This window comes from Amphiprion ocellaris, chromosome 8 (assembly GCF_022539595.1).
Source record: "Amphiprion ocellaris isolate individual 3 ecotype Okinawa chromosome 8, ASM2253959v1, whole genome shotgun sequence".
NCBI lineage: Eukaryota > Metazoa > Chordata > Actinopteri > Pomacentridae > Amphiprion > Amphiprion ocellaris.
The window spans coordinates 16,652,490-16,678,222 of NC_072773.1; the positions used below are offsets into that span (position 1 = coordinate 16,652,490).

At 37.2% G+C, this 25,733-nt stretch overlaps 1 protein-coding gene, 1 long non-coding RNA gene and 2 other non-coding genes across 12 annotated transcripts in view; 3 read left to right on the plus strand and 1 right to left on the minus strand.

Moving 5' to 3' along the window:
* Nucleotides 1-17,772, plus strand: part of LOC111570250 (TPD52 like 2) — a 29,368-nt gene extending 11,596 nt beyond the window's left edge. For 2 of the 9 annotated variants that reach the window (XM_055012870.1, XM_035949376.2), the window contains 6 exons: nucleotides 4,110-4,157; nucleotides 8,639-8,740; nucleotides 11,548-11,574; nucleotides 12,366-12,410; nucleotides 13,446-13,494; nucleotides 14,339-17,772. In XM_055012870.1, the coding sequence (XP_054868845.1) occupies nucleotides 4,110-4,157; nucleotides 8,639-8,740; nucleotides 11,548-11,574; nucleotides 12,366-12,410; nucleotides 13,446-13,494; nucleotides 14,339-14,425 (358 nt within the window). In that variant the 3' untranslated portion in view covers nucleotides 14,426-17,772. The remainder of the gene's footprint in view (nucleotides 1-4,109; nucleotides 4,158-8,638; nucleotides 8,741-11,547; nucleotides 11,575-12,365; nucleotides 12,411-13,445; nucleotides 13,495-14,338) is intronic. The other 7 variants (XM_055012871.1, XM_035949377.2, XM_055012872.1 and 4 more) reach the window with 5 other exon arrangements.
* Nucleotides 17,773-18,856: 1,084 nt separating this feature from the next.
* On the minus strand, nucleotides 18,857-18,928 carry trnae-cuc (transfer RNA glutamic acid (anticodon CUC)). The gene has a single exon. It is a non-coding gene; the product is annotated as a tRNA-Glu (tRNA).
* A 53-nt stretch (nucleotides 18,929-18,981) lies between these two features.
* Nucleotides 18,982-20,429, plus strand: LOC118470465 (uncharacterized). Its single transcript, XR_004847541.2, has 2 exons — nucleotides 18,982-19,409; nucleotides 20,070-20,429. It is a non-coding gene; the product is annotated as an uncharacterized LOC118470465 (long non-coding RNA).
* A 449-nt stretch (nucleotides 20,430-20,878) lies between these two features.
* On the plus strand, nucleotides 20,879-20,963 carry trnas-aga (transfer RNA serine (anticodon AGA)). Its single transcript has one exon. It is a non-coding gene; the product is annotated as a tRNA-Ser (tRNA).
* Nucleotides 20,964-25,733: the final 4,770 nt, after the last annotated feature.

Here is a 25,733-nt window from a genome sequence, read left to right on the forward strand (position 1 = left end):
ACATACTGTGACAGCTTTGCACTGAGGATCCTTTCTCCATATTAGTAGTAGTTTTTTTTTTAGTAAGATAATGCCATTTCTTAGGTCACAAATCTGCAAAGCCAGCAAAACAAATGCAGTGTATTTCAGACCTTTTCGAAAACTGTCCAGTCTGTCCCCAGCAGTCGGTATGGAATGGAGAATCTGAAGTTGGTGCTATACCTGTGCAGTTGGCAAGAAAAACATTAAATCAGTGTGTTTTCTGCCTGTTTAAACCAGGCTGCTGCTTCTGCTGTGAGGTCTGAAGCTAATGGAATTTTCCGTGTGGCTGCTCCTGAAATGAACTGGATTGGCAAGCTCACTCAGATCGTTAGCCTAACCTGACAGGGTGACGCTGCTGACACTGTTCTTAACTTTAACATGTGCACACAGTTACAAACATTAGCAGGCAGGTGCACTGTATTCCTTTGTCGTGTTTGTCGTCCCTTGCCGCACAGAACTATCCGCTGATCCATATCTGAACATTATCAGTCATGGTTTTCAGCTGGGTGTTCGCCCATAAAGCTAGAATAGTTGTGGATTATTACACGTTTGACTGGAAATGCAAGAACGCAGATCCAAGCAGGCACATTTCCGTCTGTGTGGGCCTGCGCACAAAATATGCCAAGCACAGCGCCTTCATCGTGGCTGGCAACCAGACGGGCGGCTCAGACTTGCTGCTGAAACAAGTTGGAGGAGAGGAAAGGAATGTGAGAGAGATGAAGGAAAAAGAGACTGTGTTTTGCTTAGTCACATGACACGTGATGTCCAGAAAGGGAGACACAGAGAGGGGGATTATAAAGTGCACAGAGAGCTGAACTGCACAAAGAAATAAATGGGTTATGAATTATGAATATGTTTGAGGCACAAACTCTCAGTGGGTTGCCATGAAAACCGGAGTGGGTGGAGAGAGTCCGTTACCTGTTGAATGCCGTTTTCATCTCAGTTTAGAGTTCTTTATTAGCATATCACAAAGAATCAAACAGAATTTTGGCCCAAAACATAAGACACCCCCGGGAGTCCCATCTGCAGAACTCCAGACTAACTTTTTTACTTGTAGCACTGGTGCTACCTACTTTCTTGGTGGGTAGCACCAGCACATGATTGAAAAAACAAATTCAGCTATAAAGCAGAACATTCTAATGCCAAAAATGATTACAAACGCCAAAAATGATTGTTTTGCACATCAGGCAGGGAGAAGACTGACTGAGCTGGAAAAAATACTATTTTTAAATGCAGTAGCTAATGCAGTAACTACCCACAGCAACACACTCAAAAAAAATTACCCCTTATGTGACCATTTTTGTATGCAATCCGGAGCCCTGATTAGTCATTCATGATTACACTCACAGCAGTAGCATAGCATGTAATGTGTACTTTGGCGACTTACTTTCCTGCAGTCCACATTTCAGCCGTTATGAGCTGTCACCTATTCTTATAATCCACCAATGGGCTTTATATTTCATTACAGAAACACTGTTATATTAGGATGCTTTAGCAAACTAATAAAAGTGACAATTGAATGTTTTGTCTACTATCTAGTACTGAGTGTACAAACAATTCATCACTGTTTTGGTGAATAAATAACCCATGCTTTGCTTGAAATAATTGTGATTTCATGTTCCGTATAGTACTACATTCCTACGCGTATTTATATAGTAAAAGAGTTGCAGTGCAGGTAATGGAAAAAAAAATGACTCAAACCCAGTGGGTTAATCCGATTCTCAGATAGCAAATGTTTATGTTTGTGTGTGTGCATTTCACCCAAGGATGTTGTTCTCTCGTTATTTTTAGGCAATGCTGCTCACTGGCTGTTCTTTCTGCATTGTTAAGCAAATTCTTCTGGATCAGTTGATTGAGTTGTACTTCTTTCTCAAAATAAATCCTTACGCACGCATAAACATCCTCATGTAAAAGAGACAAAACCACAGTTTCTGTTCAGATTATTGTGCTGTGAAGCAAATACAACAACAATGAAGGGACAGTGTGGTGTAACAGTGCTGGTCTGTATGAAGTCACTCTGCTGTACAGTAAGCTGCATTGTGCTAATGTAAGGAAGGACATAGAGGCTGGTCTTGTCTAGAGGAGAGCCATCTCCTGTTACTGTTGCACAGGGACGAGACCTGGCTAAAAAAAAAAATTACTTTGTCTATGAGCAAGGTTATATTTTTTTATTGTTTGGCATCATAAGTAGAGCAAGTAGTGAATGGTGTAATGTCCCACTTCTGCCTTTACAATACATCATTAATCAGGCAACCAGTGGATGAAATTAGAGTTTTTATGAATCCAAGTTTCTTCCACTTAGTCAAGCCCCAGCAAACCTGTGCTCTAGACTGTGTTTAAACAATTGATGTAACCTCTGTCTGAGAAGTAAAGTCAGTGTGGTAAGGCCTTAAACCTGCATTTGATTGAACAGCCAGCAGAGGGCGACTTCTCCAGTTGCTGTTGCACAGGAGTCTTTAAGAAAAAGACCCATACTTCTCACTTGATTTGTTACCCCAGCAAACATTTTCCAAATTAGTCGATAGTCTCAGTTGCGAGTTTTAAGGGTCCTTCAACACACAATGATGATCATTTGTAAATTATGATCCCATGTAGAGGAAAGTAAACTATTTATCAGATCTGCTTTATGTGTGGATAACTACTTGATTCATGTGCGTAGTGTTCTTGACCTCTCAGTCAGAGCCACCCCTCACTTGTCCTGTTGAGTTTTAAAAAGACAAGATGCCATTTGCCACACTTCAAAAAGGCAGTCCACAAACCGAGTGAAACTGCAAACTTTGCTTACATCTTCCTCTGTCTGTAAGCACTCTGCTCAGTATATTTGTTTGAGATCTTGACATCATATTTGTGATGCTGCTCCACTAAGGCCGTTTCATTGGTCTGAATGCAAATGTTACTTTAATGCCTGGTAAAGATTACAGATAATTAATTGTGATGAGCAAATGTTTATTAGGTTCTGCAGAATTAAGCAAAAAATTGTATGATCGAATAAAAAATAACTGAACCATGATCAAGGAGGAGCATGATCGTCGTGTGTGTCTTCTCAAGATATGCATTTGGCAAGATCCGTCTGTTTTTAGCTGGCTGAAAATGACTGTTTTTGGATCTCCGGAACATGATGAATGCACTGTGACTCAGCAGTTTCAGTAGGATGGCTTCCTACATAGCTGTCATGTGTCGACAGCCACTCTAATACACAAATATTTAAGCCATACCATTTCCATACATTTCTGTGCTGAGGGAGACATGAACAGGGTCAGGATCAGCAGTATTATGACTGTCAAACATTAAGGTGTCATAGATGAATGTAAAGTTAGATCTCCTGTCATTCTTGAATTGTGTTGCTTTTTTATTGGCTCTACTGTAGTCCAACAGCACAAATACATAACCTCTGTTACTCTAGATATAATACAGGCAGGAGTCTGTGTGTGTGTTATTTGGTGTTTGATCAAGTAACATGTTTGAAGTTTGACAGTGGGACAATGGGACTGTTTACAGCATCCACTTTTTCAGCTTCTCCACTAATAGTGTGCTGCTGTGTTTATTTGCCCTCTCAGCTTCCTGTTGAGTTGAACTAGACTGACCCACAGCATTTTTATCACACTGAAATGACACTATGCAAATAATTAATTTCTTTGTCGAAAAATAAATTACGTGTTTGAGCTATGAAATGTAAGACAATGGTGAAAAATGTTTTGTTTTGTCCACAACTCAAATATATGCAGTTTACTGTCACAGTGAAGGAAAGAAACCCAAAAGTATTAAAATTTAAGAAGTTGGAGTCACAGAATTTGTACTTTTTTCCCCCTTTAAAACTATGTTTTAAACTAATCAGTCAAAATCATCAAAATAATTTCGATTTTCATTTCATAAACCGCCATGACTATTCTATCGTTTAGATAAACCTGTTTTTGTTTTTTTTTTTGTTTTTTAAGTGACAGATCTCTTTAGTTCCTGTATAAGTTTCCTATGATGAATAGTGTATATGTATAAATGGTTATGGAGGTTGGAAATGACCAGTCTGTAGGAACTGTATTGTGAGTGCGTGTCTCTTCCCCTGTGTCATTATCCTGCTGTTGTGTCTTCAGATATCTGTCTGCCTCAGCCACTTTGGATGACATTACCCGCTCTGAAGCGTGAGTTGACCCCTTTCTCTTTTGTGTTCTTGTTTTGTTTTTGTAGATGACCTAAGGTTTCTTAAAGTTTGCTTTTCTTGTTTGGGAGTTTTGCTCTTGTTTTGCTTTTATTGCCAAATGTTTTTTCTTCTGTGTTTCCTTTGCTTCTGTGATGGTGAGGGTGTTTGCAGTTGGTTTGGATTTTTTTTCTTTGTCTTCTTTTTTTTCCCGTTGGGTTAAAGGCTGAATTCAGGAGAGATTTTGTACTTTATGTTAGGGGTCGCAGGCTTTAAAAATCAAATTATTCCCTTGTTTAAAGTATTTTTGCCTAACATTTTAAGAGTGCCTTTTAAAACCATTACCATCAGGGAAAATGATTTTGTATTGTAATTTTATGGCTACCAAGAGAAGCAATGTAGAGACAGCTCACAAATTAATTACAAATTGTACTAAGAGTGATGAACTATCAGCTACAAACTATATTATAAGTTGTAAACCATTAGCAACCATTTTGATTTTCAGTTACAATTTTAGTTTTTGTTTTTAGACAAAAGCTGTTTCAAAGCTGTTTGAATGAATGGAAAATCCAATAATTTGTAAGGTTTTAGTGCCGGTACAATTGATTAGAAAAACAGCAAAGCTAAAATAATCATAGGTTGTATTGCAACATTTAAAATCATGTGCTGCAAAAATAATATATGCAGCAAAAACAGATAGTGACACCATAGGATAACAAAAAAACATTTGCTTTACAGCCATATCTAATCTGCAAATCTTTCAAAATTTTTACACTACCAGTCTGGACACGCCTTCTCATTCAGTGTTTTTTATTTAATTATTTTGTAATTTGCAGATTAATACTGAAGACATCAAAACTATGAAAGAATACATATTGAATTATATTGTTAAAAAAAAGTGTTAATCTTTGATATTAATCTACAATGTAGAAAATAATCCCAATAAATAAAAAGCATTTAATGAGAAGGTGTGTCCAAACTTTTGGCTGGTAATGTATATTGTCCACTTAAGTTTACTGACCAGCTGTCAGTGAATGTCACACACACAAACTGTAGGCACCTCTTGTTTGATCTAAGGCCTTTTAAGACCAAGTAATTTAAAACAGCTTCTTATTTAACCTGTTAGGAATCAGCTGGGTTGGTTTAGTGCAGCCGTTTAACTGGTGTCAGGCAGGTTGCCAGCGATGCTACAGTCTAATACTGTGATAGTTTTGCCATTTGTTTTGTTTTATGCTGTACTCACCGCTTCAGAGCTAACACATCTAAAAACATTATATTCATTGCAAGCTTTTGTCATTTTGTTCTTATTCCATTCCAGTTTTTTCTATAGTTGTCTTTTTTTGAGTTGTGGTCCAAACTGAGTCTTAGTATAGCTCTTGTCTTGTTGCATGATCAGGGGTCTTCTTCTAGGCCTCTAGACTAACTTTTCCACTCGTAGTGCTGGTGATGGTGCATTTTTAAAGTACCAATGCAAAATTTCCAAAATTTAGGGGCACCACTTAAATTAACATGCAATATAACACATTTAGATTTTCCATCTTTTCTGTGTTCATGACAATGTATTGATAACAAGTAGGCAATATCCCAAAAAAAATCAATTTGCTGTTATGTTTTGAAGTAAAAACCTACCAAGTGAAATAGTGCTTTAAGAGAAAAAAAAATCATTCAGTGAGAGACACTGCAGTTTATGCTTCATGCTGCTGCTGTGCTTTGTGAGTGTTTGACCTTTGAAACTTGAGGTTGTGCCAGTAAACCTGGTTTTTGACGCAAGTATTTGGCTACACGGAATGATGTCCACACAAAACATGGTTTTCTTTCTTGTAGAATTTCAGCCACTTAAGCTGCAGCAACTGTTCCTCTAAGAAAGTAGGTCTGCCTTCTTCAGCACAAGATCATCTGCTGATTCCTTGTCTGAATTATTCTCATCAGAAATTTGGCACTATATTGGTATAGGAGGGTCTGAATGATCTTTTATTTTTGAAAATGACTGTGAAATTTTCTTCATTCTAATCAAAAGACCAAATGAGCACGTGTTCTTCCAGACAGGACACAAGTTGAACAACATCCTGCATAGAATTGTCAGCATTCAGCATTGTTATGAGGATGTCAAATGTCCACTCTTAAAGCCAGTGTTATACATTCCACATCCACTAGGATCTCTTTGTCTGTCCAAGTCCAAGAGAGCTCAGGCCATGCTCTCCTTGGACACCTGTCCAAAAAATTTAATCTGCATGGCAAAGCTTCCTCTATGCAGGAAAATCCCTGGTTTTTAGTATGAAATACTTGGGTGCACTTCTGGCAGCAAGAAATCTCCATACCAGACAACAGTAAACATGAGACTTATCAGTCTGCAGACTCCAGGAATGTACTGAAGCTTGTATGAAAACAAGAAACACAACTTATATCCTGTCTTGATCTTAACAGAGTCCTGTTCAGTAGAAAACCCTTAGTCAGTTTTACATGCTCAGACTGGGGACTGAAAATCACACATTTTTGCTTTGCTATTTGAGGATTGATTCTTGTTTGGTTTTGAATGCATTTTTTCCTGCTAAAGTATCTACGTAAGACATCACCACAAACAGTGTTGTGATGATGAATACATGAATGTAGATGTCTGCAACACACAAGTTAACTTGAGCTTGACACATCTACTTTTGAAGTCTAAAGACCAACATGGTGAGTTTACTGGGTTTTATCTTAAGGAGTATTTGGCAGCAGCTCACCACACCCAGCCTGGTACACAAAGCAGCTACTGCATTAGTCAAGCTACTGTTGTGAAACAGTTGTAAATTCACCCTTTAGAGTTTCTTTATTTGGCTCATGTGTGGCTCTCGGTAATGTAGATTATTATATTTGCAGGCACATGCTATTTCATTCCCTTAATTTTGTCTGGTTAAGATATCCTTGACCCTTTTTAGTTTGTTTTTTTTTTCAACCTGAAAATGTCCGTGCATCGTTATCTAAGCGACTTTTCTGGGATTTTTATGAATGCAAGACTCAGTTTATCAGATGTTGGTCAGGTGGTTTAATTTCAAAAATGCTGTTTGAAGCCATTTATTTAAACCGTATTAGTTTCGGAAGAAGATAAGATTGTTACTGTCACAAAAGTTTCTGTGTTCTTCATTTGAATTGTTTATTGGACTTGATAACAATGTTTGCCTCCTACAAACCTACCATCAAAATCAGGATAATGTGTTCAACTGTTTTCTTTCTGACACCAGCAGTCCTGCCCACTTCATGCAGCTGACAACACCATAAGTTGTGTGTGCAGTGTGTCCCTTTGAATAGTGACTTGGCCTTTTTTTAATGATGGCAGGCTTTTTGCCCATCTTTCAGTTACCTGAAACTGCAGTAAACAGTGCTGCTGTTGGACATGCTGGATTGAGATGAGAGCTGTAGTCAACTAAAGAAAATCAACTGATATCCTAAGTGGATGCTACGTGCTCAGGTTATTAGCCTAAATGAATTCTATATAGTTGTACAAAGCTAGTGTTTGCAGCATATTACATACTTAGAGTCTCATTATCTAATGATAACAAGAGAGTCTGAGCAAGTCAGCAGGATTTTCACAAGGTTATATACTGAAATGATAACACCAGACGAGGAGCAGACCAGCATGCTCCTGTCCACGTTCATATGATTTCTGAAGATAATGTAAGATTGTTGTTTTTTGTTTAACTGTAACAATTTCAGTCAAGATTTTCTGTGGTTTACTACAGTCGATATATAAACAGACACTCCGATCCTAAGCCCTGGGCTGCAGTTGCATATAGTGATACTTACCTGCCATTAATACTGATTTCTCTGTGCCTCCATACTTGAGCATGTTTTGGGAGAATAAACTACTGACGTTTGTTCACTTTTCTTAAACACGGTAGATTTAGATAAGCATACGCAGTCTAATCCAGGGTGGCCATCAGACAAGTGCTGCTACATTAAATGAATCATTTCAACAGGGAGTCATGGGGCTAATGGATGATTCTTTCAATGCACCAGCCTTTGGTTGCTGAGGCCTCAATTCCTGTAATGTCTTGACTGTATTTCTGAGTGAATACTAACCATTCCAGTGGTGAATACCGTGCTTCAGCTGTGGAATGTGGCAGTAACTTAACATTGTTAGTTTTTCTGTTTCTGTTCACTGCAGTCATATGATTTGGTCTAAAATAGTTCTCTTTTTTTAACACTCCCCTTACCCATCCATCTGTCTTGCTTTTCTTCGCTCTGTCCACCCATTTTGTGTAATTATTTTGTTTTTTCATTCCTCTATCTACCCACCTCCTTCCTCTTTCCCCCTCCTGTCCTTTTCTCTTTCTCTCTCTTCCACTTTTCCCTTTTTTTTTGCTGTCCCACATCTTCTTTTCATTCCGCTCCAACCATCTGTTTTCCCCACATTCCTTTTCTCCATTGTTCTCTTTCCATTCTCTGGCTGCCACCTCTCTCCTTTCTCTTCATCCTTCCCTCCTCCCATCTCCCTCCTCCCTGCAGATACAAGAAGACTCAGGAGACTCTTTCCCAGGCAGGACAGAAGACAAGTGCAGCTCTCACCACAGTGGGCACGGCCATCAGCAGGAGGCTAGGCGACATGAGGTACAGTACAGTAGAGCCAAAATGGCAGACAGTGGTCAGGCTACGAGAACAAATGAGCAGAGTGAACAGTGTTGAAACAAAAGTCTTGAAATGGGATATCCATATTGATTGTGAGACAGCTAAATATAGTTGCTGTGTGGAAAGCTAACCAAACCTGGTGCCAGTGGGACAAAGCTGTTTATTCATTGGCTATGTTAAATAGGACTCATTAGTTATGCATTTTGGGTAAATTAAGATCTTTTTAAAACTTAAAACACTAGCTACCTGAACAACTGCATTACAGCTTCCTGATGAGTTGAACAGTTGCACTGGTTTAAGGGGATCTTTAATCCTCTGAACCCTAAGCAGTTTCTGAACAGTTTTTGCTCTTGCCATTCAGTGTTACTCACAGTGGGCACATTTTTACTGCAACATAAAGTCCTGCAGCTCTATGAAAACCGCATCAACATGAAAGTACAGAGGACTTGAAAATGTCTTTTGTGCAATATGATACAATTATAATTCCATGATCATAGGAAAAGAAAACAAATAGTTGAATTGAATTGAACTGGAATTGGCATGTACAACTTTTTTCTGACTCTTCGTACAGTGGATTTTTAACTAATTTGTTTCCAACCTTGTCTCTGGTTTGCTCTGTGTTTACACAGCCTGCAATTCAACTCAGTTCAGCTATAAAGACCCTGAATTTTTGTCACAGGACAACATTTTGAACGACAGGGTATTGCAATACCTCTCTGGTAACAGCATACTGTGTAAAACTAACGTCAAGGTTCAGAGTGATAACATCCACACTGAAGCACAACCAGTGTTTAGACTAGCTGACTAGTCTAAATTTAAATTTCCATTTAGTTGACTGGCAATTTGTTACTAGGAACATCTCAAGTAGTTGTCAGTAAAACGAGGAATATATGGAACAAAGATATAATAAAGCTATAGAAGGTGACGCTGTTATCATCTTATTTTAAGGCCACTTTTTAATGTAAATTTAGCAGAATTCAGCAACGTTCACTGTGTAGTCTACTCCATAACTGCAGTAATATTAGCGTGACTGGATGTGGTGAGACAAAGACTCTTGCACAAAAAAACTTAAGATCATATCTACAATGAACTGAATAACCCCATTTCTCTTTTATGTAATAATCTTATCCAGACGCTCAAACTCAGCTGTGTACTACTGTGTACCTGCACACAGTCATTATCAGTTTGAAGCCAGCTGAATATTTTTTTCCTGTCCACTGCTCATTTGTTCTTATAGTACTGAATTTGTCTTATCTTGCTGACCAGCGATCAGCTTCTTGCACACTCCCCTATACTGACCTTTACCATTAGTACTGTAGATAAACTAGTGAACTGACTCCATCAGATACATTTGCTTGTTTGTTCCATCCTCTTACTAACTTAAGGGCTGGTTCAGTATATTCCGAAGACATATCCTCTCATCAAACACATTAATAAATTAAATGCTGCATTTAAATTTTTACTACTTTAAATCGAAATGAGATCATTAATACTTTATGGTTGTTTTGGAGTAGTTGAACCATCCCTGTACTAAGCTTTTCCACCCTGGAATCACACTTTGTAGCTTGTTGATTTCACTTTGCACTGTACAGACATAAAAGCAACTGATTGCAAGTCTTAAGTTAAATTAACAAAGCAGTAATTCATTAAGTGTGATTGTGGGGTGGAGTGTAGCTATGGAAAGACAAACACACAGTTAGAAGATGAACTCCTCTGCCTCGAAGTCATCTCATCTCCCATGATGCCTTGTTGACTTACACAACTGTCTGTTGTTGTATTAATGTTTCCATGTGTCCACCCACATTGATGTTGCTCTTCTTGCAAGGGTGTGCATGAGGAAAGGATACATAGCTGTCTGAGTGTACTGACAAGTGTGTGTGTGCTGTCCATTGGCTTCTCATACAGTAAATCACATTTACATGATATTTCAGGGGTTTAGACCTGGTCCATCTCTGCATGTTTTCCATTTTTTCATCCATCATATTTTCACCGTAGCTACAAGTAATTCTCAGAAATCATTTTACTCCCTGTTCTGCATGTTCCTGTTTTGCTCCTAGACACAGTTTCACTATAGGCTGTGTTGCTGAAACTGTAACTGTATTATAATAATAAAAACTGATTATGAAAAGAAAAGAATTAACCACACAGACTTGGTACTTGTATTTAGCTAAACTGGCCTGTGTCATTTGTCCTGGCCTTTAAACTACAATTACAATTAAACTACAAAAGGCATGTGTCCGGCATGTGCAGTTTATGTTTTATATTAATCAATTATTGATTGACAATGCTGCATTATTTATAAAATTCTTCATTTTCACAATACCTGTGTCAGTGGGTGTAAACATGGGATCGTAGTCAGGAGTCCCATTTATTCTTTGTTAAAGAAGATAATGTCATTGGTTAGTATGACATGACTTTGTTGTGCTTATGAAATTAGACCTGTGCTGTACCTATGAACTTAACTTTATTGGTACATGGTGGTGACTGCTGTCAGTCAGTATCTCAGTACAGTCAAGCAACAGAAAGTCACTGAAGAAGATGAGTCACTTGACTTTTCATCAGCTGTACTGGTGTCACTGGTTACACAGCAAACACAGCCGGGCTCTGTTGTCTAAATGCCATGCTTTTCTTCTTCTGCCTGATTTCCCTGCTGATATCATTGCTGTATCTCACCTGTGTGGGCGTTGACCTTGTCAGCTGTGTTGGTTGCTTTGTGTTTGTGTCCTGATGCTTTTGGCTCATGCTCTCTCCTTCTGTTTTTTTAATTGCTGCCTTGGTTTGACCTGCAGAGCTCTGCCTTTCTCTAATTCCTTTAGGTAAGGCTAACATGTCCTTATTTTGTGGCCTGAAAGAAACATTTTAACTGGTCAAGGAGGCTAAGCTTTGCCAGTTTAATTTAGAATACTTTGAAGTCTGCTTTTTTCTAAGCTCCTTTTTGCTTTTGCTGTTATTGATCCAAAAACGTTGCATCCTCTATTATTTTATTACCTTTACAATACCCTAAAGTGTTTTAATCCAGCACACAGATGGTAAAGATTGCTATTATTTTAATAATGCTGAAGCTCTTTAAAAGAATTGTTCATTTTAGCTTTATAATTTTTTAGAAATTTTTAAAATTTGATAGTTAATTGTGAGTGAAATCTGCACCTCTTCAAAGCTGAAAACAAAAATATTTCATTTGATGAACAATATGTATAGAATGTTTGAGTAAATAAAAATCCACTTAACGAAATTAGTTAAAATTTTGGAATGCCAGTTTTTTCCTCAATATTTTGTCATTTGATGCTGGTGATTTTCATTCGGTGCTGCTTAAAATATAGAAGAAAACCCCTGCCTAAGTGCTTTTCAGTGACAAATTAAGCTAAGCGCTAACTAATAACCACCAACAGTGTTTTAACTGGTGTATCAGCTGCATCTTTGTGTGTGTGTGTGTGTGTGTGTGTGTGTGTGTGTGTGTGTGTGTGTGTGTGTGTGTGTGTGTGTGTGTGTGTGTGTGTGTGTGTGTGTGTGTGTGTGTGTGTGTGTGTGTGTGTGTGTGTGTGTAAGTCACTGCTTGCTTGCATTATAACACTTGCACTTCTGTCTCCTCTCTTTAACGCTTACAAAGTAGCAACTATTCCATTCGCCACTCGATAAGTATGCCGGCAATGAGGTAAAGTAACACACAGACCTACTCACTGTAACACTTATATTACTGAACTGCTGCTGTTTTTGATGGTTGTTGTTCTGTTGATATCTGTGTTTGTCATGATGCTGCTTTGTTGACCACGAGTAGTTTTTAAGGAGCTGACATTAAATAAAATACTGTAGTGGATGAAATATTTGGAACACAGTTCTTACATTGTGGATGAATAAAAAGATTACAAACAGATCAAACAGTTTCGATCTGTTTGTAATTTTTAACAAATTAAATCATCTGATATTTTGTCCACTAATGACGATGTTGATTTCCTATTTGTAGGCATGTATTGCCACACTTACAATATTGTGGTTGCATGAATATATTAAGTTTACTTGATACATTGTTTATTTGTGATGTCTGAACATGTTGCAGTGCTACTTTGAAATGCTGCTATTTTGTGTCACTTTATAATTTATAAAATCCATTTTTCCGTGTCCCTCAGTTAGCGTCACATGAAGGTCATGTTTATATAATGAACTGTCCACATTTTACACTCAAAATGCCTTTTTCTCATTTGTTATTGCTTTGTTATTTTATTTGTATTTAGTTATACTGAATTTTTTGTATTTTTGCGTCTCTTATTATCATCTTAATTTTACATATATTTTGCCTTGCTTTGTTTTGGCTCACTGTTACTTGATTTCAAGGTTTTGTGTTTTTGATTTGCACTTTGTAAAGTCTATATAAATAACATTTTATTTTAATAATATTTAGTTAGAACAGTTTTAGTGTGACTGCAGATGAGTATAAAACCAGTAATCTCTTAAAATGAGGGTTTTTTTTTTATAGTTAAATCTGTTGTATACATAAGCCACTGTACCCTCACAACATAACACAATGAAAATATAATTCATCTTGAAACTGTAATAGAACTTTTAAAAATATATATTTATGCTTTTAAGTGTTTGTTTTAGTTTTTATCTGCAGTATACAGTAGGTAGTTTTATTTTTTTGATTTTAATAATCATGTTTTTGTGAATGTAACATTGCGTCTCTGTTCTGTAGGAACTCTGCAACCTTCAAGTCATTTGAAGATAAAATGGGGAACCTGAAGGTGAGTAGATGTAGTTTACAGGTGTATTCCAAACCTGGTGGTGGATTTGAAAGGCATGTTTTCTTTTTAAATAATTCTAAAATTTCACAGTTTATCAGAGCCAAAAATGTACAAACTTAAAGAATCTAATGGTCTGTGAACATATCCAATGATGTACAGTTACTTAAGGAAAATTGACCAAATCTAAGTGTAAAACCTGCGATATTTCATTAAAATCACCATTATTTTATGTCTCATTTAGAAATCCATGTAAAAATCATTTGCACTAGTTTCTGTTAAAAAAAAATTAAAAATTCTGTGCTCCTCAGCATGATGGAGCAACAATGACTGACACAGCTGTGACAGCACAGTCACATGACAAAAATGTAAGGACTTCTTGACTGAACTACAGAACCGCAAAAGTAGATGGCAAGAGAGACTGAGAGGCAAAAGTAAAACATGCATAATGAACAAAATGAATGCAACCTGGTTCAAAAACAGACGAGCAAACGGTCAGCAAGTTGGGAGATACAATCAGCATGGTGAAATATCTAGAGCTGATGTGCAGAGTAGTGTGAAAAACACGTAGTTGGTAAAAATCTAAGAAGTGAAATACATGCTACATATGTTGGGTTTTTTTGTAAAATAATCAGAAGTTTTTTCTTATGTCATACTGTACAGATTATGTATTTTAGTATATTTTAGTTTATTTGTCTTTCTGTCTATCTCAGTCAAAGGAAATACTCAATTCATGCAGACGAGGGTTTTTAAATGTGGTCAAAGTAAAAATCTCCAGGAAACACAAACTGATGAGTCATACATTCACTGGTCATAATCAATAATCCCTCCCCCCTCTTCTCTTCAGTATAAGGTCGTCGGCCCCAGAGGGAACGGGGACGCCGTCAGCTCCCCCACCGACACCACCCCCACTCAGGAGAACCCACCTTTCTGAATGCACCCCACCTCCTCCTCCTCCTCCTCGCTGCCACCTTCCTCACAACCCTTAGACTGTACTGTTACCACCTCTCATCGCAGAGTCACCTCAGACCTTTGACTCTCCACCTCAGCGACTCGCCGCCACTCGTTTGCCCCAAGGTCCGTAAACGGCAGCAGGCAGAAGTGAAGGACTCGTGGTGTTTGAGTTGTCAGCTTTTCCCCTCCAGCCCCATCACCGCTGGTCCCATGGCCTCCGCTCTTCTGCCTCGCTGCTGACAAAAATGTTTTGTTGATGTCTAAACCTGAATAATTTACCAGCCTCGCTTGGTGACATCACTGCCGCCTGCCTCCACGGTCTCCCTATTAAATCCATTTGTTAGTCCAAATAAGTTGACACTCCTCCTTTTTAAACAAACTTGGCTAAAGAAATGGCTAAAAAGGCATTAAAAGATGTCTCAAACTCAGCATCTTTAATTTTGGAATTGAGACTTCTTGACACACTGGTTGATTGCGTGGGAGTCTGATATCTAAAAATTTACTCTGCAGGTGTATTTTTTTTTTTTTTTTTGCGCTCCCAACTCAGAGTTTAGTGGCTAGGGTTTGTTCAGACTGAGGGTGGAGGAGGATTTTACGGGCATAATATAAATGATGGTGTATTTGCTAGTTAAATCTACTATTCTCGTCTTCTTATTTCTGACTACTATCACCTACTTAAGTGATGCATTCACACTGTGAGCACGTGCCCCGCCTGTTTCTCAAACTCATATCCGGTTTGTTTCACAGCTCTGCGGCTACATCGCAGGTTTAGCATTTAGTGGTTTGACTTGGGGAGGGGTGGGGACGGGGGCCAAGATCCAAGACATCTCCTCCTGCTACATGCATGTGCATATCTCATCTCAGTTGTACCATACGAACCGTGCAAACACGGCTAAAGACACCCCAGGATGTAAAAACAGAAAAAAACCATTTTGTATTATAAACTATTTTACACTGCTTTGCATAATGTTTTTACATAACTTTTATCAATATGTATAAATATATATGAATAAATATATTGTCACCGATACTGCCGAATGGTAGTAATCAGGTTGGGAGGATGGAAAAAAACTAATAAAAGCGGCACAGGGAGGCTGAACAAACTTTGAAAATGGGGAAAACAAAGAAACACTATGGGTCAGTTTCACAGATGTCACTTCTTTGTCTGCCAGGAGTTGGGTTTTTTCTGTTCAAAGTACATTTTGGGTCAAAAATAACGTTTGTGAGACTGACTCATGAATGAGCTGCAGCGTTTTTGTACCCGTCTGGGCACAAGACGAATCAAACCAAGGTGGGAAGAAACATAGTTGACTGGTTTCAATCAAGAAGTCAAACTAACTGCTGCCTTTGAAAGGAACTTGTGAGCGTCTAGAAGCTACTGGGGCTGATAATTTAGCAAGCTAATGACTGTAACACCATGCATATGCAGAACGTTTTCCTCAGATATGTATATAAAGGTATGAAGAAAAACTACAACATTTTGACAAAAACTACAGCCTGTTACTTACTATTTACCAAGAAAGGACCTCCACCATTTCTGGAAATGGCTGCAAACATGTTACAACTCCTCTGCAAGGTTGTGAATAGAGAAAAGAGAGGCAGCATTCACAGGAATAATTCTTGAAAGCGTGAAAACCCTCTGAAACCACCTCGACTGTGTTTCTTGGTCACCCAGGTTTGGCTGCTGCTTCCTTCTTTTTGTTAACAATGTGAGACGATGCTTTGCTGTGTACACTACCTGGTGAATGTCGACGCTTCTCTATCAGCCTTACTCACTTTTAATGGCTCACCTCTTATTAGAATTTAGCTGGTAGAAAAGTAGCTGTTTTCTGTCTTTGTTCTACTTTTGTTTATTTTTTTGATTTAAGTCGTTACAGACTGCTTTGAGTGAAGGAAGGGGGAGTAAGCTTGAAGACATTTATGGTGCGTTCCAAATCCCATGCTTTCTTTGTCTTTTTCCTTTCAGCTGCTCTTGCATGCAGTACGCATCCAACTCAGACTTCGTCATATAATTGCGGCTTAAACTTTGACCATCTTGCTTAGAGAACCGTCACAGTCTGCAGTGCAAAATGAGCTGTTTTGCGTTTGTGTGCCCTCGGCGGCTCAAGGTGGTTTTACAACACACTGTGACGTTATCTGCTGCTGTGCAAAGGATTGTGGGTTGGAATGACCAGAGAAGCATTCTGGCTTTCACACTGCAAGATGCAAACAGATGTAGCAGACATACTGGTATTTTTGCCATATTATTCATTCTTTTTCTGCCATACCTTATAGTATGGGTCTTTGAACGCACCCTTAAATTCTGACGGGTCACAATTTGTGTCATCTCGCTGTCCTAGCAGAAACTTTGCGAACAAATGCACTCCTCTTAACACACATTGAACGTCACTAAATCGCACACGTGCTGCATGAAGCCAAACTAACACGAACCTTTAACACAAAACGCTCTTACGCTTGTGAAACCTATACCGCCTCAGAAACAGTGACAGTTCCCTGGATTGTGTAGTACTGTCACTTTTCTCCTGAAAAAGAAGTTGTAGTCTTAGTTTTTGTTTTTCTATGGTAGTGAAATTTCCCAACAACAACAAAAAAGTGCACTACTACCAAATATTCTCCTGCAGCTTGCCAAATTTGGCTTAAAAATGTTGGTCAACTTGAGCCATTACTGCGTTTTGTTTTTTTTTCTGGACATCGAAGGCATTTCAGCTTTGCCAAAAATAATATTCACCTGTTAAAACTACAGAAACATGTGGACAGGTGTTTTATTGTGGGATTAGAGTCATACCTTTAAACATTTTAGAATGATAAGCCTATAAAACAGCTGAAAATTAATGAAACAGAAGAATCTCCAAGTGAAAAAGTTGGACTCCAATGAACAGATGTGAAAAAAAAACATGATTTATGGACACAACTTCCTGTCAAACTGCTTCAAAACTGTTGCCAGTGTATTCAAAAGTGTGGGTTTTTTTGTTTTGTATGTTTGTGTTGATCATTTTGGTAGATAATATATTCCTGTTAGCTGATTTATTATGTTTTACCCTCAGTTTGAAGACTTTACAGAGGATTTATTATTTGTGCTATTAGTGCACCATCACTTTAAACCAACTTGCCAATATTTAAATATCTGTTACAGAATCTCTTTCTGTCTGCGTGTCTCAGCTTTGCCAAGATGAAAACTCTCGTACACTTCAAGAAATGCTCATTTGAAGTCATTTATTTTAGTATTGGCTCCTAAAATCATGTGTATTTTCTTGCACAAAGTGAAGAAATTCTCTGCGCGTGAGAACAATATGATTTTTAAGACTGAAATAAATGATTTTTCTTGCAGTGCTGCCGTTGCCTCAAAGCTTCAAATCAGTTTTTGGAGACTGATGCATACAAAAGGGTGATTTATTTTGGGTGCCAATGGGAAGTGCAGCACATGACCAGCCTGCTCAGAGCCGCCGCCGAGGCTGGAGGACATTAGAGTACTTATAGCTTTATTTAGGTCCGGGGCCTAGCTGATGTAGATTATTAAAAGGGATCAGATTTGGAGGGTTATGGTGAATGAATTAAAGCTTTTTTTTTTTTTTTTTTTTTTTTTTTTTGGTTTTGTTGTATATGTTTGGATATCAATAAAGCATTCCTTTAAATGAAGAAGTGATTTGTGGTCAATATATAAATCTGTCTTTGGTAACACTATACTTTTCCTAATATTGTGCTCTGTGGTTTATTATTATGGTATTTTTACAATGATTACTGTCAGAAAATGTACTATTCTTTTTCGTATCTGTTCATTTTATCCCAAAATCTAATTCATGACAATCTTGGGATGTTAGTATGAGCACTTTGCAACACAGCAGGCCCTTTATTAGGTTGATTGTTGTTCTGAGTTCTGCATGTCCTGCTTTTGTTTTGTCTGTGAAAGCACTTTGTAAACCCATGTTCTAAAAGGGCTTTATAAAGAATAGTTATTATTAGGAAGAGCTGTGTGGCAGATAGACTGGGACCGCTGGGCATGATACTAGTAAAACTATTTAAATGAAATAAAGATCATTGTTGATGACCCTGCTAAGTTGTTTGAAAAATGGGTCTGTAAATATGATGAAACTTTAGTTATAAAACCTCACAGTACATGTGTGTTTTATGTATGCTATGCATTCTATACTATGGGACTGAGTAGCACCATAAAGCCCACCAATTAAAACTGAGTTTGTTGTTCAGGTTCACTTGTGACAATGCAGAGCAACTGACTTTTGCCACAGGAGCCATTTTGTGATTACATGTCCTATAAATACCAATTCATTAATGAAAAAAATAGAATAACACTTGGTTCCATTGATTAGGCTGCTGTTAACCTACTGTTAAATACTGTCAAAATTGCTGACTGAATAGCCTAGTATTGGGCACAAAAAAAAAGAAAAACAACACGTTCCCTGACCGGGAATCGAACCCGGGCCGCGGCGGTGAGAGCGCCGAATCCTAACCACTAGACCACCAGGGAAATATAGGTATCCCTTCACAACAATACAGTAAAGCCGTGGTCAGCCATGTCGGGCTAATGCTTCTTTTGTCCATAGCATTCCTATGGAGCTGCCAAGCCGAAAATAACACGAAAACTAACTGTCATTTCGACTAAGCAAAAGAAAAACGAAAGCGACAAATTTCATCTTCTCGCGAGATTACATCACAACGTAGTGGGGTTGGGTTATGTGTTGTCGTGGCCGTACCTGCCAGTAAATGGACTGCCTAATGGTCCTAACGCCTTACAAAAATTCCGAACAAGTCCGAACGGAGGTTCGAACATATTCCTAACAAGATCAAAGAGTTTCTAGCGAGGTCCGAACATGAGTCCAAACCAGGTCCGAACAGATCCAAACCAAACCATGGACTGAACGGGTCACGTGACGTAAGGGGGCGTGCGTAAAAAGTTTGGTTTTGCCGCCATGTTTTTTCCACCGCTGTAGCACAACATTAGAGAGAAGGTAAGCTCGAAAACGTGATAAATACTTACAAACGCAACATTCTATGTAAGCAGAATTTCTAATCGTGTGACAAAACAATAAATTAATTCATTCTCCGTCCTGTCAGCTTTGCTATTTCAGTTATATTTTAACTTTCGTGTTACATAGCCCGCTTTTCCAACGTAACTTCTGGCTGTGTACATACGAGACTACGCGGCAAATAATACGACAACATCTGAGGATTACGTGTTATTTATGTGTTTATTTGCCATATAAACAAAGCCGATTTCTCTGGAAAAGCATTAAGAAGTGAAATATTGATGCCAAGTGTCATTGTTCGTCCGGGTAATAGCATTTTTTGGAGACTCGTTTATCGATGTTTTCTCCATATTCTTAATGGAGCTCAGCCATTGTGCAAACAATGGATTTGCTGTCCCCCAATATAAACAGCAATGTATTTATAATGATCAAAATTCATTTTATATATATTTTGATTACACATTCTATATATCTATTATTGATGTGAGCTAAAATAATGAAAAATAAAGTTTTTCATCATCAAAACATTTTAAAGTTTAAAGTCTACATAGCATAATCTACACTGAATGAGCTCATGACTAATTAATATAGTAATTTATTCACGTGTAGTGACTCAACCTGTGTTATATTTAATATTTACAGATGACCAAGACAGGAAAGCCAGATAGTTACTGGAGGGACATCTGTTTCAGAGGATGAGGAGCTAGTGTCAAGGGGGGAACCACCAAAGAACAGGCTGGCAAAGGAAAAGTACCATTACACCTGCAAGCAGTGTGGCCAGGACAAAAGTAAAAGGACTGGACACACCCAGATGAAGGGTCGATGGTATTGTCCAGCCTCAGGACTGACCCTGGATGAATGGAGGAAGACTTTACAGTAAATGCTGTCACTGTGACTTGTTCTCCCATTTTATGTCTCTGTTTGTCTGTCTGTTGGACAGTTTGTGAGACAGTGTTCATTGCACGCTGCAATAAAGTTTTAATATATTTGTTTGAGCCAAAATATGCCTTCACGTTTTTATCTAATCTCCTGAGGACACTCTTTAGACTTAGGACAGTGAGTGTAATACACTGAGTAACTAAATTCAGAATTAATTTTACAGCTGGTGACAAAACAAACACTTTGCTAAATTTGAAATGTGTTTATTTATTGTGCTGCCCTAAACTAGTCTCTCAAATAACTGAGTTTATCAAAAAGTGAGGGGACAGTCCAAATCACTCTGGTACAGGGAGGTTGTCGGTTCAAATCCCTCAAGAAACATAATAATTGTAGTAATGTTATACCTTGAAATAAGTGCTGAAGCAATAAACAATGGTAAGAAGCCCTCAGAGTAGAAAACAGAATTTATATGCTGTATATTTTCCTTCTTTTCTATTTTTTCCTTTCCCCTCTCTTTCCCCCCTCAATTTTTCCCTTTTTTTCCCTTTTCCCCCACTGGGGCAGACCCTTTTGCCCCATTCTTGGCCGAGTGGTTAAGGCGATGGACTAGAAATCCATTGGGGTCTCCCCGCGCAGGTTCGAATCCTGCCGACAACGCAGAGTTTTGTCAATAACGCCTTGGGTTGTCTAAACTCTAAATATGAAATCAGCAAGCTTAATTCTAACTAGTACACAACTACAAGTGTTGTTGAGTTCTTGTCAGATTATCACTTTAGTCCTCCCTATCGGTCTTTAGATTTTGTACTAATTGCTCAATTTTTTAAGTTTGTTCAGAGTAAAATCAGTCAATCATGTTCCCCATGAATATGACAGTAGGTGCAGGCTCAGCTATACCAGGTGATTTTAAAGCTGCACACCATTGAATTGGTCTTATTTCCAATAATTTACACAAATATGTTCAAATCTAAATGTGTGCCTTGGAAATACATATACTTTTTTAAAGAGTATTTTTATCTATTTTTATTCTTGTTTGCACTGCCGCTAATTGTCGTGTTCTTCCAGACAACTTTCGTTGTACTTCTGCACAATGACAATAAAGTCTCTTTATCTTTATTGTAATTTCACGAGTTTTATTTAAAAGCAGTTTGTCTTACTAGCTGTTTAAATGGTCCAGGAGAAGAGATCCAGGTACTGTTGAGGAGAAAAGGTTCATACGTAAAGTCTCAAAACACAATTCCCCAAATAGGTAACCAAAAATAATCAGAAGGGTTAGGGTCAGAATACCAAGCAGCAGTCATCTACGTCACAAGCACCACCACAGCCTCGTCCTCCACCACCAGCAGCACCTTCCACAGGTATTTTTTTTTCTCTTCTGAATAGAGAATGACTGACATTTCTGGTGATGATGATGATGATGATCTTCAATATTTTTCAGTTCAACTGTGGAGCCTATTAGACGAAGACGCAAGTAGAGCCTGGCAAATGCAAAGCGCCACAGCGAACGCAATTTTAGAAAGAACGGCAGACCCACTGGCTTACTGGGCAACCCACAAAACTGTTTACCCAAACTTGTACAATGGAGCCAAACATTTCCTGTGTACCTCAGCCTCATCTGTGCCGTGTGAACAGGTTTTTTTTTCCTAAGGCTGGGGAGATAGTGAGTAAAAGAAGGAACTGCTTGAGTCCCACACAATGTTCCCTGTAATTTTTCATGAGTCTGAGCAAACACACAAACTCCCTGAGCGTCCCTTGGACCACTGTGAGCAACATCAGACGTGTGCACTGTGGTCACACCAGCATCACATCCATTCAAGTTACATGGTTCATTAAAAGAATCAAATTACAGCATTTACATTTCTGTTCAGACACTTTGTCAACAGGAGCCAGTTGAAGGCTGCAGTGATTTTAGTGACACTACAATGTATAAGAGTGAAGTTATTGAATATTTGTCTCTCTTTACTGTTGCAGCGGTTTTGCAAATTGCAGATGGACCCTGTTCACTCCATAGACACCAATGTTATTCCTGTAGCTTGAAAGACAGCTACTTTTGATAAAACTGGGCTTGTAGCACATTGTCTGCCTTGCAACAATGGGAAAGAGGCACCGTTTATGTTTTGACAACCTATATCTAATGAGTTATTGATGCTGGAAGCCCGAATCTGTGAATATCTTTCCAACTTTACTGAACTTGGGGCCACTACCACCTAAGGAGTGATATATTTAATTTTGAAAAAAGCATTTAGCCATACTTAAAACTTTAAGGGCTTTATTAACACGGAATTAAAAATTTTGTATTGTTTTATTATCACAGGTTCTGTCTGAAAAGAGGTGGCATCATTTTAAACAGTGAAATCAAACTAATAAAATGTAATGACCAACCAGTGAGCAATACTGGATTCTGCAAAAACATAAACAACTTTTTTAAAAAAATCTAAATCTTATCTTAACACAGTTAATGTATTAACTTATTTTTGTGTGTATGCATGTATTTATTGATTTATTTAGTACTGTTAACATATCAGAGTTCTGAGTGACTTTTTCTTAAGATAGGCAAAGGCCATTTATTGATTACATATAGGCTCTTAAATGTTTATTAAAAACTAAAAAGCATTTAAAAAAAAAACAACTTAGGCATTTATTGAGTCACTAAAATACTGTAGAGTACAGACCACATCAGCATGATTATAAGCATCCTCTGGTAAATGAACAACCAGATACTGATGTCTCTCACCATATGGACTTCAGGAGATGACTGGGGGATGATAAACTGTGACCTACTGGTTGGATTCTCTCTGTTCTCATGTTTCTTACATGTTTGTCCCCTGACAGCCGGGTCCTAATGTTTTTTGAGCAACACACCATACTATGACGTTTTTACAATGACGGTTCTACTATGAAACCAGTTTGACATGTTCAGGTGTTCTTTGTGTGAAAACTCAGAGATTTCAGGTATCAGAAGGTGGTTTTCAACTTTCTTTGTTAACTTTCTGCTTCAACTTTAAACTAAATTTCCTTCACTAAGCCAGCCCTGTGGACTTCCAGTAAGCTGTGTTCCTATTGGCTGTCCAGGTGGCTGTGTTCCTATTGGCTGTCCAGGTGGCTGCTTGGTGTTATCAGGAACACCTGAGCAGCTCAGTGTCTTCCTGCTTTATTTAGCTGCAGACAAACATTTCCTCTGCTTCTCTTCACCACAGAACCGGGTTTGGCTCTGTTGCCTTAGTTTGTTCTTTAGGCGTTGGCTTGCAGCTTCCAGCAGTAAAATCGTCTTTAATGTGTTTCTTGGTGTGTTTTAGGGCTTTGTACTAGATAGTTGTCTTGGTAAATGTGGTTCTTTACCCACATGGTGCTAATGTTTGCAGTGATTAGTGGATTTGGTGCAGCTGAGTTGTGTCTTTATCTTGGCTGTAGTGAATCTTCAGAGGTTTTTGGTCAGACACATTCTGTATTCCTGTTTGTGAACCAAGGTTGGTTGTCCAGAAGGTAAGAGTTCCTGTCCTGATTCTCTGTTCTCAGAGCTTCTCTGGTAGGCTGCAGGAGACTTTAGTGTTTGGGTTGTACTAGTTTGGTTTTTGTATGGTTTCATTTGGACGACTATCTTGAGGCCCCTCCATGTGGTTTAGTGAGGTTTTCTGGAACAGTTCTACAAAGCAGCCTGCAGCAGAAGAGACTTTGAGAGTTTTTAGGAAGTTCTGGAGACCAGACTTTAGAGCAGCAGAAACATTTGTCAGCAGTTTGAGCAGGAGAAGGTGAGCTTCAGAGTAGAAATGAGACGGAAACCTTCTTGACCCGTGTGGTGAGGTCCTGTACCAAGAGTTTGAGCAGGTTGTGAAGAGTCTGTAGTTCTTTAGTCTGAAAGCACAAGAATCCACTCATTAAAGGAGAAAACAGGAGATGTTGGTTCTTCTGTCACTCTGCAGTTTCCAGTTTCCTTAGACTGAATATAAAGTTTATATTTTAAATGATTTGCCATGTGAGCCCAAGAAGACTTCAATAAAGTCCCTCCATCCCCTGGACACAACATATTTTATTACCATGTTAAATCTTTTTTTTTTTTTTTTTTTTTTTTTTTTTTTTTATGTTTTTGAGTTTTAATCATGGTTTTTTCTCTTTGCTTGTTTAGTTTTGTCATCTGTGTAAAAGCTGCTAAACAAATAAAGTTGAATTGATAAACTGAATAATTGACTAACTCATGATTGTGACAACAGAAGTATTTTCATTGTGATTTAAGGGTTTATTTCATTTTTAAGGTTGGGGTTAAAATCTTGACAGAAAAAGAAGATTAAAGAAATAACTGCATAACAAAAAGCAATTAAATCAAACAAAAAAAATTAATACAATAAAACTTTTAAAAAGTTTTATTATTAAAAAGATTTAAGAAATTTAAGATGTAATTTTCTAATTAAACATTTAATTTTTTTATTAAATGTTTTGTCTTTTTAAAGGTTTAATAATCTAATTAAATGTTTCGCATTTTTTAAAAAGTTTAATATTCTTTAATTTTATTTTTTAAATGTTTATGGAAAATATTTTATCTGTAATTTTTAATATTTGTATTTTAAAAATTTTGTTTAATTTCATAATGACATGTATTGTATGTTGTTGAATTATCTAATTCAATATTTTGTCTGTTTAATAGAGTTAAACATTAAATACAATTAAATTATATACCACCTTTTAATGTTTACTTTTCTTTTTAAATGCTTCATTGTATTTTCTGTTTAATTCCTATTTGAAGTTTTATTGTCTTTAAGATGTAATTTTCTAATTAAACATTTAATTTTTTAATTAAATTTTTTGTCTTTTTAAGGGTTTAATAATCTGATTAAATGTTTTGCATTTTTAAAAATGTTTCACATTCTTCTTGTTAAATTGTATTTTTTAAATGTTTAATGATGGAAAATACTTTATCTGTAATTTCTAATATTTGTATATTAAAAACTTTGTTTCATTTCATAATGACATGTATTGTATCTTGTTGAATTATCTCATTCAATATTTTGTCTGTTTAATATAATTTAATGTAATTTAATGTTTAACTCTATTAAACAGACAAAATATTGAATGAGATAATTCAACAAGATACAATACATGTCATTATGAAATGAAACAAAGTTTTTAATATACAAATATTAGAAATTACAGATAAAGTATTTTCCATCATTAAACATTTAAAAAATACAATTTAACAAGAAGAATGTGAAACATTTTTAAAAATGCAAAACATTTAATCAGATTATTAAACCCTTAAAAAGACAAAAAATTTAATTAAAAAATTAAATGTTTAATTAGAAAATTACATCTTAAAGACAATAAAACTTCAAATAGGAATTAAACAGAAAATACAATGAAGCATTTAAAAAGAAAAGTAAACATTAAAAGGTGGTATATAATTTAATTGTATTTAATGTTTAACTCTATTAAACAGAC